Source organism: Acinonyx jubatus, chromosome B4, assembly GCF_027475565.1.
Source record: "Acinonyx jubatus isolate Ajub_Pintada_27869175 chromosome B4, VMU_Ajub_asm_v1.0, whole genome shotgun sequence".
NCBI lineage: Eukaryota > Metazoa > Chordata > Mammalia > Carnivora > Felidae > Acinonyx > Acinonyx jubatus.
In genome coordinates, this window is record NC_069387.1 from 28,337,902 (window position 1) to 28,353,778 (window position 15,877).

The 15,877-nt window shown below is 34.7% G+C and overlaps 1 protein-coding gene across 4 annotated transcripts in view; it reads right to left on the reverse strand.

Annotated features, from left to right (window-relative positions):
- Window positions 1–4,058: 4,058 nt before the first annotated feature.
- ARHGAP12 (Rho GTPase activating protein 12) overlaps window positions 4,059–15,877 on the reverse strand; it is a 118,846-nt gene continuing 107,027 nt past the window's right edge. For all 4 annotated transcript variants that reach the window (XM_053225485.1, XM_053225486.1, XM_027073756.2 and 1 more), the window contains 7 exons: window positions 12,503–12,605; window positions 11,580–11,696; window positions 9,646–9,744; window positions 8,256–8,333; window positions 8,025–8,159; window positions 7,695–7,797; window positions 4,059–6,462 (listed from right to left, as the gene is read on the reverse strand). In XM_053225485.1, coding sequence (XP_053081460.1) covers window positions 6,288–6,462; window positions 7,695–7,797; window positions 8,025–8,159; window positions 8,256–8,333; window positions 9,646–9,744; window positions 11,580–11,696; window positions 12,503–12,605 — 810 coding nt within the window. In that variant the 3' untranslated portion in view covers window positions 4,059–6,287. The remainder of the gene's footprint in view (window positions 6,463–7,694; window positions 7,798–8,024; window positions 8,160–8,255; window positions 8,334–9,645; window positions 9,745–11,579; window positions 11,697–12,502; window positions 12,606–15,877) is intronic.

Here is a 15,877-nt window from a genome sequence, read left to right on the forward strand (position 1 = left end):
ACAACAGATGTTGCTGAGGATACCGAGAAGGGGGAATCCTTTCGCACTGTTGGTGGGTGCAAACTGGTGCAGCCATTCTGGAAAATGGTATGGAGGTTCCTCGCAAAGTTAAAAATAGAACTGCTCTACCACCCAGCAGTTACACTACTAGGTATTTATCCAAAGAATACAAAAATGCTGGTTCGAAGGGGCAAATGCACCCCAATGTTTATAGCAGTGCCATCAATAATAGCCAAAGTAGGGTGTCTGGGTGGCTCAGTGGGTTATGCGTCTGGCTTCGGCTCAGGTCATGATCTCATGGTTTGAGTTCAAGCTCCACATCAGGCTCTGTGCTGACAGCTCAGAGCCTGAAGCCTGCTTCTGAATCTGTATCTCCCTCTCTCTCTGCCCTCCCCCACTCATGCTCAGTCTCTCTCAAAATAAATAAACATTAAAAAAAAATAAAAATAATAGCCAAAGTATGGGAAGAGCCCAAATGTCCATTAATTGATGAATGGATAAAGAAGTGGTGTACGTGTATACACACACACACACACATACACACACACACACACACACACACACACACACACACACACACGGAATATTACTCTGCGATGAAAAAGAATGAAATCTTGCAATTTGCAACAACAGGGATGAATTAGAGTGTATTATGCTAAGCAAAATTAGTCAATCAGAGAAAGACATATTATATGATTTCACTCATATGTGAAATTTAGGAAACAAAACAGATGAACATAGGGGAATGGAAGGGAAAATAAAATTAAAACAGAGGGAGGCAAACCATAAGAGACCATTAAATATAGAAAACAAACAGAGGGTTGCTGGAAGGGAGGTGGGGAGGAGGATGGGCTAAATAGGTGATGGGCATTAAGGAAGGCCCTTGTTGGGAAGAGCATTGGGTGTTATATGTAAGTGATGAATCACTAAATTCTGCTCCTGAAATCAATACTACACTGTATGTTAACTAGCTTGAATCTAATTTTTTTTAAGTTTTATAAATAAAGATTGCATAAAAGAATAAAAAAAAGTAAGATTTCAGAAAATCTTGAAAGATTTGAAAATCTTTCAGAAAATCTTTCCCACCAAGGTGAAAAGTCCCTAAAATCTGAATGCAAGAATACTGTGACATAGCATCAGAAATGTTAATTATCTCATAGTTCCTAAATTTCCAGAGAACAATGTCAACTGAAGCTTTTAAGCCACAGTTTCAAACTGATTTTCACCAAATTGCAAGCATTTTGATGGAGCTGTATTAGAAGTCTAATCACATTTACTACTCTCCCAGCCCCCTATAATGACAGCATATAATGGGACAAATATTCAAAGTTTGGCAGCCCTTGTATAAAAATACTATCTCTTCTTGATTTTAAATTCTTCTAGTGTCATGTACTTGAGATGCGCATGAGGGAGAATTATGAAATATAATGCTTTAGAGCATATATTTTTGAAAGAATTTTGTATTTTGTAATTGCTTATTCCTCACAACCAACCTTCTATAACAACACTGTGCAGAAGAATTTTCTGTAAGGATAAAAAATATTCTATACCTGCATTGTCCAATATGGTGGCCATAGACTCCACATTTCTACTGAACATTTTAAATGTGGCTACTGTGACTGAATTTCATTTTACTTAATTTTAATGAAAATTTAAGTTGCCACATGTGTGCAGTGGCTATAGTACTGGACAGCATAGTTCTAGAACTCCAGTGAAAGCAGACATCCATATTAAAGAGATTAATGAACACAATGGTTAATCCAGAATGTCAGCAGGTAGAAATACAACCACTCAAGCCTGATTATACAACTAGAACTAGGAGAGACCAGCAGAAAGCAATACATACCCTCTCTGCCACATCTATATTCATAATAGATGTACATAATATATAAAAGTAAAAAAATTAAAAGTTTAAAAAATTTAAAGAATGTAAATAAATAATAAGTAAATGAAGTTTCAATACACCACATACATAAAAACTAACTTAGCTTGAAAACAGATGGTCAGAATAGGTAGGGAAGTTACTAGTTTGTTCTTCAAATGATAGTATTTGAACATGGCAAAATATGCTCTACTTAAAATTGATTGTGAAGTTTAAAGAGACAATAATGTAAGTAATCAAGATAAGTCTTCCTTCCAGCCTTAAGCTTCTTATTTTATGCTTCCATAAAGTAAGGCTGTGAATGTTAGGGCCCCTATTTGTTCTGTCCTGCTTTATCAATCAGTTAGACTCAGTTTTACTTGAGTGTCTAAGAGTTCCATTTCGCTTGCCTAAATATAAACAATCTCTCAAAATGTCCAGGAGGAGAAAGAAGGCCTTGAATGCTATGCTGAATCTTCACCGGTCACTCCACCATGAGATAGATGAGTGTTTGATGTTCACCTCTGCAAAGGCCCTGCTGATAAGAGCTTCCACAGCATCATTTGTTGGTATGATGTCACCACAAATTTTAGCGTTACAAGGTTCATGACATTGCAACTATTAGAACTACCTGAAAGATTTAGCTACCAGCATTAATAATTTAAAAATCTTTACCAAAAACTGTTTTTCTGAAAACACAGAAAGGAAGTAAAATAAAGGGGGGGGGGGGTTGATGAGAAAAAACTAAGAAATCAGACTTTTCTAAATACATTTTGTAATGGTTTGTTAAACAGTTACCTTGTTCTACAAGTGCTCTGTTTATGAGAGTACCATGAAAGTGCTTTTTTTCTTTCCTTTTTTTCCTGTGGGAGAAGGGAAGCAATGAAGGAAATGAAAGAGTTCATTTAAGTGCCATATTCACATAAGGCTAATTTGTAAAAGCTCAATCCAGCTGAATATATTTACAGCCACCACTGGCCCACAAAACTTCAGTTGAGAAGACTAATTGAGATTCTTCAGGAGAACTCCCTTGTCTTTAGTAGTTATAGAATGTCTCATTAGGCATTCTGTTCCTCCCCCTTCTCTAGAATACGAAGTCTGACTCTGCTTGGCCTGGGTTTGCAGCCTGTGAATTTCCAATAGATTCTAATACACCATTATTGTAAGACTTGATTTTGTTTTGCAGCCCCCTTCGCTATTTGTTTTTTGTGTGTGTGTGGGGGGGGGGGGTTCTGGTTTAAAACGAAAGTTGCATTTAACACAACTGTAGTAGTTATATTGAAATACTGTTTAAAAAACAAACAAAAACAAGACTATGCCCCGCATCTAGGATTTTTACAGGCCACAGTCCCTATTAAACACCTTCTCTAGTCTTGTACTACAGAGTGCTTTCTATAAAAGAGGATCATTAGAGCTGATGGCTAGAGTTCAGAGAAACTAGAAAATTCCACAAAATCTTATTTTCTACCAATTTTCAGGTCTGTATATAGATGTAATCTTTGAACATTTGACTTTTATTAGGCCACTGACAGCATGATGCCCATTTGACTATTTTTATTTTCTTCTTTACTAAAATGACATGTTGTAGACTCCTCTGTGTCTTTTAAAAGCCTAAATATGTTGGAGAAATTAGTGTCATGGGAACCTGCATGTTTACTTTAAATATTTAATTAGAGGATCTCTCTCATGAGCTGAAAAAGAATCTCTTGGCAAAATTACAGAATAACTCTTTCTCCTCTTACTGCTATCTTAACATCTAATATTACAGGCTTACAAAGAATCATGGGATAGAACTAAAATAACACAAAGGTCTCCAGATATCTGCCATTATTATTAATGAAATTTTCATTTCTTTGTAAGCAATGGCACACGCACACACACACACACACACACACACACACATTTATATACACATACATGTGCCTCAGCCCAGTTTGGCTGAATTATCCCATTGGTGCTTTTCCCATAAGAAAAAAAAAAAAAAAAAAAAAAATAATATATATATATATATATATATATATTTGCAGATTTGCCTCTACCTAAAAGACAACATCATTTTTCCAGAGTAAAAGGTAGTTTTACTGCTATAAAATTTAAATGAACATTTTTCTTCTAATTCATATTTGAATATACTTTTCCTTTCAATTTCCAACTACTTTTTAAAATGACATTTTGAAGGAAAAGGCCTATTAGCAAATGAAATTCCACTGACAATTTATTTCAGCCTTTAACATGTTTTCTACTAAAAATCAAGTTATCAAGACAGGAAAATATTACTGGTTTTGCTATTACAAAAAAAAGTGAGAATTTTTAATTCACAAAGATGAAAACACAAGACATTTATGTCACTGTACATACAATATTACAATAAACGAATTAGCTGTAGACTAATAAAACATTTAAGACCCCACATACACACGTATGTACTTTGAAACAAGAAACACAGGACAATTTTAATCTTTGTTATGTCCACAGCTACCAAGAAAAAGAGCATCACTGATTTGAGTCTAATTGTTTTGCTGGCATACAATCACTATATAGGTCAGTTCTAAAGCATATTGTATTGTTCAGGACATTGTTAGGCAAATATAAACATTCTCATTTTGGGGCTTTTTCTCCCTGCCCAAAACAATCTGCTTTTCATAGCTATCGAGTAGTTTGGTTTGTTACCAATCTAACAAGATCACGACAACAAACAATATTTTTACCACAAAACTCAGGTGAGAGATTTTTAGGCAGATCATACAAAAACTATTTGTTCCCAAGGAAGGCAATCTGTAAATTACAAATGCAATTCTAAGAAAAGAGTCTCAATTACAAAAGTATCCACTTTTAAATATTGATGAAGAAATAAAAATTGGAGGGGGGATAGTGGAGGAGGTATTGGCATGGCAGGGAGCAGAAAAGGTGTGGAAAATGAGGAAAACATATTTACCACATGAAATGCTGGATTCAATTGATTTTTTAAAAATGAGGTATAAGAGTATGCCAGTAAATGCAAAAACAAGAAAAAAGTAAAACCAAAATGCACATTTCCAATGGAAAATCTCTAAACCTCTTATAGTTTTCTTTATTCAGATTAGACATTTCATATACATCAGTTAATCTAGAAAAATACATCTTAAAATATCTTTAACAGACCAGGCTCTCTGTAACAAAACCTTCCAAACCCTGTTTTATTGTACAAATCAACCTACATTAGTAATGTAAAAAGAAATTCTCAAATTTAGCAATGTCATTTTCCATTTGACATCCATCTAATTTACATATGGGTTTCCACTATTCATACTGCAGTTAGAATTCTGTAATAAATTTTTTCTAATGTATTCTGTACATATTAAATTATCTAAAAGGTTCCTCTTGTAGTGCATTTGCCATTTAGCAAGTCTATTCAGTATTTTTCCAGTACCATTTGCATTACAGTGATTTGCCTGTAAATGTAATTAAAATCTAAAAGTGCACACAGTTAAGTTTCTCAAATAACAGCCTATTTCTGGAGGAAACCTAATATTCACGGAAAAGATTACCAATATCATGATTAGAAATGTCAGGTTAGGATGTACTCTGAGACTATACAACAAAATTATATACATAAGCTAAAGGACATTGTCTTTAGCTTATATTTACATCAACTAATGTCTGTTTCCACAGGGTCATACCAAGAACTCAGTATGGCACTAGACAGAATTAGGATGCTTAGCTACAAATCAGTATAGCACAGACAGCCCAAAAATACCCTGAACTGACTCATGCTAAGTTAAACTCCAGTATCACAGTGTGTTAAGTAATATTAGTGTGCTGCCCAAACAAACAACTAAGACATCCATCCAGTAAGGATGCTGTGCAACACAGTTAACAGGCAGCAAGGCTGCACAAGGGATTACATCTGGGTTATAGTGACTTGTAGTACTTAGACTACCACTGCATGCAGAAACCCTGAAAAAAAAATACACAGGTTTCAAAAAGGATGTACTTCATTTCGTTTAGAATGCCCAAGAGCGTCTTCAAAATAACTGATAGTGAGTACTGTTCTATCAAGTGATGAATCTAACGAATCATGAGAAGAAATTCTACAGTATCCAGTTTGAAAAAAACAAAAAAACAAAAAAACATACTTTTCTTACCAAATTATCCAGTGTATACGACTGGTAGAATTGCAAGTTTTGATTTTTACTGAAATTCAGAGTATGAAATGCACACATTCAGGATAAAATTAATTCAAAATTACACACAGTTATATCAACTTGCAACAAAGCAGCAAATATGAGGGCCTAACACACATCTTGACTCTCCCATTCCCTTCTGATCCCTCCAAAAAGTGCAAAATCAAAGAGTAACTGCTTGGTCCAAAATTAAACACATCATATTAAGGGTTTGAAATCTGATCGAATCCAACTTCTATTCCACAGGTTGTCTTCAGTAAGAATCAACGCCCGAAGATGGAATTTATTTCCAGAAGAATTAATTCTACGATCTGATTTTGGTAGACAGTATGAACTGCTATGTTACCAGTCTCTTTCTCTGGCTTTAACAGAGTGGGACCAAAAACAATTGCTATACTCTGATAGGTCATTCGGTTTTTTTCTCCGTTTTCTATAACTCTAAGAAGGAAAAAATAAGTTGTTAAAAGAGTAAGCAGAGAGGAAAAATTCTTCAAATTGTATTATAAACAGTTTGCATTTAGAAATGAGAAATAATGGGGCGCCTGGGTGGTTCAGTCTATTGAGTGTTCAACTTCAGCTCAGGTTGTGCACAGAGCCTGCTTGCCTCTGTGTGTGTCTCTCTCTCTCTCTCTCTCTCTCTCTCTGCCCCTCCCCACTCGTGCTCTTGCTCTCTCTCTCATAAACAAAAAAAATTTTTAAAAAAGAGAAATGAGAAATAATGCTCATTTTCCTAAACTAAGCTACTTAACCAAGTAGAACTCAGTCCAAACACCATGTGAAAGTTTCTTTTGGATAAACACAGCTGAAAGGTACAACTGTATATACTCTAACAAAATTAAGACACAGATGTAAGTATGAGCTACAATTCAGGTAACAATAATTACTCCACCAGATTGATGGGGAAAAAAATTTCATTAGGGTACAGAGATTAATTTTTCATTTTACTCATTTTATGTGTGTTTTAAATCTCCTTTGTTGGGATAATTTATTTTAGTATTCTAGTGTTCTATCAGAAGACAAAAATCAGTTATTAAAATGGCTAAGCAGTAACTATAGTAACTACAGTATATAGTACTATACTAACTATATAAATATAGTACTGTAGTAACTACAGTAACAACTACAGCAGTAAGCTATGATGGCTTTAACGGTAATTTAAATTTAATATTCGTCACTTAACCAATCTCATTTTCATATTAACTAACTTCAACAATTTCTGGACGCTTATGTGCTAGGTATTATATAAATGCTTACATATAATATTTACTTAAAGTAAATGTCTTTCATAGCAGACCATTTGCCTATGGAGTACTAGGCCCAAAGGAATGGTCTTTTTCAAGTTACAAAGATAGCAATTAGCTCAGCTGGGACCTGAACCAATGTCTCAGTGACATTGACCTGGCCTTGGGGGTACCACGCCACATCTCATAACCATGCATTTGTCTTACTTTTTTCTTTTTTTCACCCTAATTACTATTTCTTTCTCTTTCTTTCTTTCTTTTTCTTTCTTTCTTTCTTTTTCTTTCTTTCTTTCTCTCTCTCTCTCTCTCTCTCCCTTTCTTTCTTTCTCTCTCTCTCTCTCCCCCTTTCTTTCTTTCTCTCTCTCTCTCTCTCTCTCTCCCTCTCTCTCTCTCTCTCTTTCTTTCTTTCTTTCATGGTAAACCTCTTACCTTTTGAGATGTCTAAAAAGAATTTGCATTGTATCTTGATTTGGCTTTGGCAACTGCCTGATTAGGTCCTTAACAGCAGCGACTCGCTGTCTTGGTTCTTGTTCTGAAAAAGAGATAATAACTGGAGATTTTGCATGAAATTGAAAACAGTGACATATTTTAGAACCTGATATTTGGTAATACACAGTGACATCTGGTGGTCACATTTAAAATTGCTGAAGTAAAACCTTCGAAAAGATTTAAAAGATCAAACAGAATGTAGTAGCTTAATCAGTACAGAGGACTTTCAACATCTGGAAAAAAAAAAACTGAGTGTAATGACATACTTACTAATTGCATTAACAAAATCATTAAAATGGTTAAATGTAAAAAGAGGTTCTGGTAATTCTCGAAAAAACATTTTGAGTGCTCCAGTAATAACATGAATATCTTCCCATTTACTATCATTCAAGTCCAACTTCTCATCTGAAAAACAGAATAGGAAATTTTTAAAACTTACTTTAAACTTATTCTAACAGTTATGAGAGTTTTTGCACATAACAATAGGGAGTACAATCTTACCATGATTGACTGCGAATCTCAGTTTCTGGATCACAGCAAGGTTGCCACTTACTCTGTATATCCCATCAACATCCAAACCTAAAAGAAAATGACAGTATTTTTGTGTTTAAAGTAGGTGTTTGCCTCTTCTAAAGATGCTTGCATGTTTCAGAATCGTTCTTCATTAACATTAGCCTAAAATCAAATGGGCAAATACTCTTTTCCTCTAACTGGCTTTTTATAGATGCTTGGCAGAGACAGAGGGGGTGGAAATGTTTAATAAACAGCAACAATTCTACTTTGTTTATCATGAAGCTGGTGGATCATTTCAAAAAAAATCACCTCATCAAACTTGAAATACTAACAATTTAAGATAAACTTCTGCACCTGTGGATAGTTCAACAGGTAAAGGAAACCAGTAAAATCAGCCCATCCATTTTTTTGCACATTTTATAATGTGGATGTACATCTTAAAGCACTCTTTCAAACATGGCTGTCCTATTAAGTGCTTGTAATAAACTTAATATAAGCTAGCAATTAAAAAGTAAAGGTTCTATAAAAACTATTGATAATTTGACAGAGTTTATTAACTTATTTTATATATGGAATAGAATCATTTGAAATTCATCCCATTAAGCCTAAAAAATTCAAATGTTCATTAAATGATAAGGTTGTACACATTTAACAAAGCACATACTATCTAATGTGCTTCTTCATATAACTTCAAATAAAGGCGTGTTAAGAAAAATCAGAGACAAGATCTGAAACTGGCAGAAATTACAAATTATGCAAATGTTTTAACTATACAAGATGTTTTTGATGATGTACAGATACAAGTTAATGTGATTACCATCAAGATATTATTTTATTGAAAATATTATATATTTGTATAATATAAATTCTAAGTATAATATTTATATAATAAAGGTATAAGTATTATAAACATGTTAACATTAACCAAAATATAAATTGGTTTAAGTCTTATTTAACAGAAAATGACATAAGAAGGTTGGTCTATTGAGACACTTCATAGTTGATTTAACAGTTTTAAACTGTGATCTCATTTTTATTTTAAAGAGAAAGAACACTCTCTTGGTAAGTAAACACAACCTTCTACACTACCACTTCTTAATAAACTCAATTTCATAATCACCTTCATTTCAAGCAAATGCCAACTCCAAATGGCTTCAAAGAATACCATACGCTTAATCAACTAGAAGTGCAGAACATTCAACAGGTGCCTGCAAAGGTCTTAATTTAAAATAAGTATAAACACGTAAGTTTTTTGCAAACAAGATGCTTTTCTTAATATCTTACAACTGTTCTATCACTCAAAAATCATAAAAATCCTAGGGATTTTGATGGCAAAACAATGGGTTAGTATGTTTAACATAAAAAAAATCATTCTTACCATATGCTTCAACATGTTCAATACATAACTTCACAAATTTTGGCACTGTGCCATTTTCTCTCTGACACAGATTAGCAAGATTGGCTCCAAATACTTGATCTGAAAGAGATTTATTTTTTAAAATAAACCATCTTGCTAAAACTTAGTTTGCAACATGGTGATAACCATTCACAGTGCCATCAAGACATTTCCGTGCCAGACAGCGTCAACTGTGACTTACGCCTTCTGTGATCTGCCTGCCCTTTTCCAATGCCACTTCAAACAACTCAACTGTCCTGCTTTTATTAAACTCCACAAACACCCTGACTCATTTCTACCTGAGAGCCTTTTTGTTTTCTACACCTTTTGCAGAGATCCATCCTCTCTCCCAAACGTGGCTCCTTCTTTTCCCTCCCACCCTCAGCTAAAGTATCATCTACTTAGAAAAACCTTAGGAGCAGCCTAAGGTAACCCAGTTACAATCACTCTCTATTCTATTACTATGGTAAATTCTTCAGAGTAGTCAGCACTATTTGAAGTTGTCCATTTCTCATTTTTATGTAAGTTTCATGAGGGCAGGGACCTTGCAATTCTTGAACACCAGTAGGTATTCATGGAACCTAGGTGAACACTTAACACTTAGTAAATACTGAAATATTTCTTTAAGTATTAAAACAAGCATGGTGCACGGCACGGGGTGCCTGGGTGATTCAGTCAGTTCAGTGTCTGACTTTGGCTCAGGTCATGATCTCGTGGTTTGTGGCTTCGAGCCCCACATCGGGCCCTGTGCTGACAGCTCAGAGCCCGCAGCCTGCTTTGGATTCAGTGTCTCCCTTTCTCTCTGCCCCTCCCCTGCTCACGCGCGCTCTCTCTCTCTCTCTCTCTCTCTCAAAAATAAACATTAAAAAAAGAAAAAAGCACAGTTCTGACATGACACATTTGTGCTAAGTATCCAGGAAAACAAAATACTCGAAGTGCTAAACACAATCTCCTATCACCATAAGGCAGCATAACACTATAAAGCACCAACAGTTTATATTTCTCAATGAAAAAGCCTGGTGAACAAATTAATAGCAGTTTCTTTTCATTGACTTGTCAGGCTTTTTTTAAGGTTCTAAACTCAATATACAAAATTCATATGCATCATCTCAGAGTCCCTGTTTACCGATAACTCTTAAGGTTGCTAATTTGAATCCCTTAATTGGTTGAACTCCACCTAGTTTTAAGTATCTTTTTAATGAAACCCATTTGTGTATTTTAGATGCTTTGCAAACAGATGTTCCAGTGATGGTCTTTGTTTGAAATTTCAAAGACATGTATGTGTTATATATTACTTTTACCTATATCTTTATTTACTAATTAATGTCGCTGAGTCATGTACTAGAAATCATTGAAATTAAAAGTGCTTGTAAAAACTAAAGGCATACACAAGTATATGTGATTTTAAAGAATACTCTTATTAAAAAAAGATCCTATTAGTGCATTATTGCTATTACTGCTTATAAATGAAGTAACAAATATAAAAATTAATTAGGAAAACACACCTTATATGAATTTTAAAATCACCTGAAATGAAAACTGAAAGCAAACAATCAAGATAAAATTGTTCATATATTTCTTTCTACTGTGTTAGGGACCAATTATTCAAAATTTCTTCTGATCTGTGCATCTCAAAACTAAAAATCTTTATTGTCAAGTCTCCTATCCATCCATCACATCCCTGTAATTCCTCTGGTACAGGGTTGTCTGGTATTTAGGTCTGTTCAATGTTTTAGTTAAACCCTTCATGTGCATTAAAATATCAATTTTAATCACTCAAATGTATTTTAACCAATGAACCTGGTAACTCTAAAGAATTAAAACATTTTTACTAGTCAAAAATTTTTCAGTTTTTATTTTAAAATGTCTTATTTCTGATTTTGGCCAACATTAGTAAAAACATCACTTCTATCTACCTTTGATATAACCTTTTTCACGAACAGCTTGCAAAGTGGGGCGCCGTGTAAGAAACTTCTTTAAGTTTTTCTTCGTTTTTTTCTGTTCTGAAGAATCTATGCTGGACACTTTCATGGCTTAAGACAAACAGATATTAGGCATTTCATAAAATAAGAACTTCTTGATGAAAATTTTTCCACCTAGCACTCAAAACATATTAATCTCAAATGTAAAAATCAGTTATAAATTCAGTTATTGTAACTTTAACATAGTTTGAGAGTAATATGTGAAGAATCAAGCTAACACACACCCAATTTCAAAGTGATAAACCAAGCAAAACATTTCATTTTTATCACTAAACACTGACAATGAACTATACCTTCTTTGGTATATGTGCTAAGACACTGGTTATTTTAATTTATATTCAGTGTTTCATAAATGATACTACTTATACCTTCTTTGACTCTCCATCAGTTTTAGAAGGTAAAATGACCAGAAAAAAATGTCTATAAAACATAAACAAGTCCCTATCCTGCAGTATCCTTACTGGACTAGGAGTCTGGAGATATGTATATCCATCACAATTATTTGTACTTTAAGCTAACAAAATCTCATCATAATTACTTCTACACTAAGAATGGGACCACGTGAATAACGTCCTACATTGCCATCAATCTGATTTCTTTTTTGGTTACCATAAAAAATATCCAAAAAGTAAATTTCTTGAAAGGAACTGTATATGAGGAAAGTTGAGAGCACAAACGATAGATGGTAAAGAATTAAAATAATCAAATTTTCATGTGTTTACATTGTTATATGTCCGTGACAATGCCTGTAACAGGCCTAACCTTCTTCAGAATATGGGAGAACAAAAGCAGAAATGATTTTCTAATCATTCAGTTAATCTGAAGGCTACTAGCAAAACATATAAAGAATAACTTACCACGAAGTTTCTTAGGGTCTTTGTGGTCCTTCTCTTTATCATGCTTTTCTATTCCTGGTGAATCTGGTATCTCCTCTTCAATTGCTTCATCAGTTTCTACTGTCTATTGATTACAGATTTCCCAAACACATATTACTTTTGAAACTATTTTTAGATGTGATAGCATAGTTCTCATTATAATCAGTAACTGATCCTCCTAAATGATTTTAGGGATCTAATTAGTATATGATATATATGATTTAGATACTTGATAACTTTTTAAAAGTATTCTTTTTCCTCTAGATGGGGGAAATTAATTCTGATTTCAAAAGAGAAAAAATGCTAATAATTCACATGACAATGGGTTTATATACTGATGTTGAGGCTATCTTCCCTTGTGTAGATCGACTGCATAAGAATTATAGTAACAAAACTTAAAAGGTCAGACTATAATCTGTGGTGACAGAACATGATGAAGCTACATTCTGTGCTAATACTACAAGATAAAGCTAACTAGCCTAGGGCACATTAATTTTTCACACCAACAAATGTTGCAAATTATACTTTGTATCAATAGCTACTAATTACTCACAATTCATGGATTTTAGACATTGAAAGAAATCCCAGGGCTCATGTACAGCCTGACCAGTCACTTTTATGGGTTAAAAAACTGAAGTGAGTTCTCAAAGCTAGAAGCATTGCTTTGCCTTTCACACTGATGTCTTTACTCCACTTAGAACTTATTTTTGTGTAGAGCATAAAAAAAGGTTCTAATTTCTTCTTAGATATCCAGTTGACCCAGTACCATTTATTTTAAAGCTTATTCTTCCTTATTTACAACGCTAAATCTAGCATAAAGTGTCCAAAGGTATGTGTTCTTTATTCTGTTCCATAGATCTGCATATCTAGCCTGGTATGGATACCATGTTCTATTAATTAATACAGCTTTATAAAGTCTTGACATCTGAGAGAACAAGCCCTTCCACTTTCTTCTTCAAGAGTGTCTTACTTTTACCAAATTTATATTCCTGTATGAATTTTAGAACAAGCTTGTCAAGTTCCATGAGATTTTGAAGGAGGTTCAAAAATCTCAAATATATAAATTTATAAATCATTTGGAAGAATATATCTTTACATTATTGAATCTTTTTTTAAAATTTTTTCTAAAATGTTTATTTCTGACAGAGAGAGAGAGAGAGAGAGAGAGAGAGACAGAGCATGAACGGGGGAGGGACAGAGAGAGAGGGAAATACAGAATCGGAAGCAGGCTCCAGGCTCTGAGCTGTCAGCACAGAGCCCGATGCAGGGCTCGAACTCAACCACGAGATCATGACCTGAGCCGAAGTCAGACACTCAACTGACTGAGCCACCCAGGTGCCCCTACATTATTGAATCTTTAAAATATTTTTTAATATTTATTTATTTTTGAGAGACAGAACGTGAGCAGGGGAAGACACAGAATCCGAGCAGGCAGACACAGAATCCGAAGCAGGCTCCAGGCTCTGAGCTGTCAGCACAGAGCCCAATACGGGGCTCAAACTCGTGAACCAGGAGATCATGACCTGAGCCAAAGTCAGATGCTTAACCGAATGGGCCACCTAGGCGCTCCACATTACTGAATCTTTCAATCCATGAACATATAATGAGATTTTCTCCCATGTCTCTCAGTCAAGTTTTACAATCTTCCCTGCAGGAGTCTTGTGCTTCTTTCTACATTTATTGTGCATATTTCTACAGTATCTTTTGCCACGTTGTAAACAGTATATATTTTAAATTTCATAGTTGATGTTACTCTCTTTTCACTTGGCTTATCCCCTGATCCTATAAGGCTTAAATGGAAAGGAAAAAAAAAACCCTTTTTCTCTCTGCAAGGCTCTCCTGGACCCCTACACTAGGTTAGCCCCTCCTTAATTGGTATTTTCATAGTAAGTTGTATATCCCTTACCATCATAAACCTCACCACATTCCACTGTATTAACTATTCAGTCATCTGTCTTCAGTAATCTTCTGTCTTTGGCTGTAAACTCCATATAGAAATGTGTAGCATGTGGCTGCATGCTGCTATATCTCCCCAGTGCATAAAGCACTCTCACGTTTATTAAATGAATGCAGCCATACTTGCTTTTCAAGGGATTGGGAACAGATTACAGTGACTAGAGCTGAAAGCCCATATTGGGTAGAGTAGAAAGAAGGTACATTTGAAAAGACAGACTGGGCTCGGGTTGTTGAATTTTAATGAGAGTCACAGAAGGTTTCTGAGCAGGAGAGGATTATAAAGTTAACATTAGGAAGTTTCATACAGCAATACTATTAGGAACATATTGGTGGAGGATGAGATGAAATAAGAAAAACTGGGAAGTGACTCTTATCTAACATATAAAGTCCTGATCAGGTTTCAGGAATAAATGGAAAGGAAGAAACAAGATTCAGAAATATACAACATTACAAACTGCAAAGGAGTTTTACAATATATACAAACTGCATATATATATATGAATGAATAACTGGCTACAAGAGGTAAAAAGAGGAGTAAGAGTTAATACTCAAGATTCCAAATCTGGTTGTTTTGAACTGAGTGCATCATAAAGACACTGGAGCTTAAAAGGATACTGGGAGACAATCAAATCCAACCTCCCTATTTTATAAGTGAAAAAAATGGATGCCCATAGAGGTAGAATACCTCAGTAAGATCAGAAACCTTATTTTTTTAATGGTTATTTATTTGTGTGTGTGTGTGTGTGTGAGAGAGAGAGAGAGAGAGAGAGAGAGAGAGACAGAGAGAGACAGAGAGAGAGAGGGAGAAAACACACCAGTGGGGGGGGGGGGGTAGGTACAGAAAGAGAGGGGTACACACAGAATCCGAAGCAGGATTCAGGTTCCGAGTTGTCAGCACAGAGCCCAACACGGGGCATGAACTCATAGACCATGAGATCATGACCTAAGCTGAAGTTGGATGCTTAACCGACTGAGCCAACCAGGTGCCCCAAGATCACAAATCTTATTAATAATGAGGCTTCACCTACAGTCTCTGAAAGACTTCTCAGTCTTCACTAAAGCCTGTGATTCCCAATTTTTTTTCAGTCTTTGTTTAGTTTAAAACCATAACACACTTTCTTCAGTATTCACTTTTCTTTTTGTCACTGACCTATGATCCTTAATCAGGAACATGTCCCCATACAGTGTGGGTAAGAATATAGTCTGAAAAAGTAGCGTCCCTATTTGTTTATTCCTGCTCTTACTAACACAGCTGCAGGATACAAATTTGAGGTTCTTTTTGGTTGTTATTATTATATATATACATATATTCTATATTCTATATCTGCTGTGTGTATATGTGTGTGTGTGTGTGTGTGTGTGTGTGTGTGTGTATATATATATATATATATATATATATAT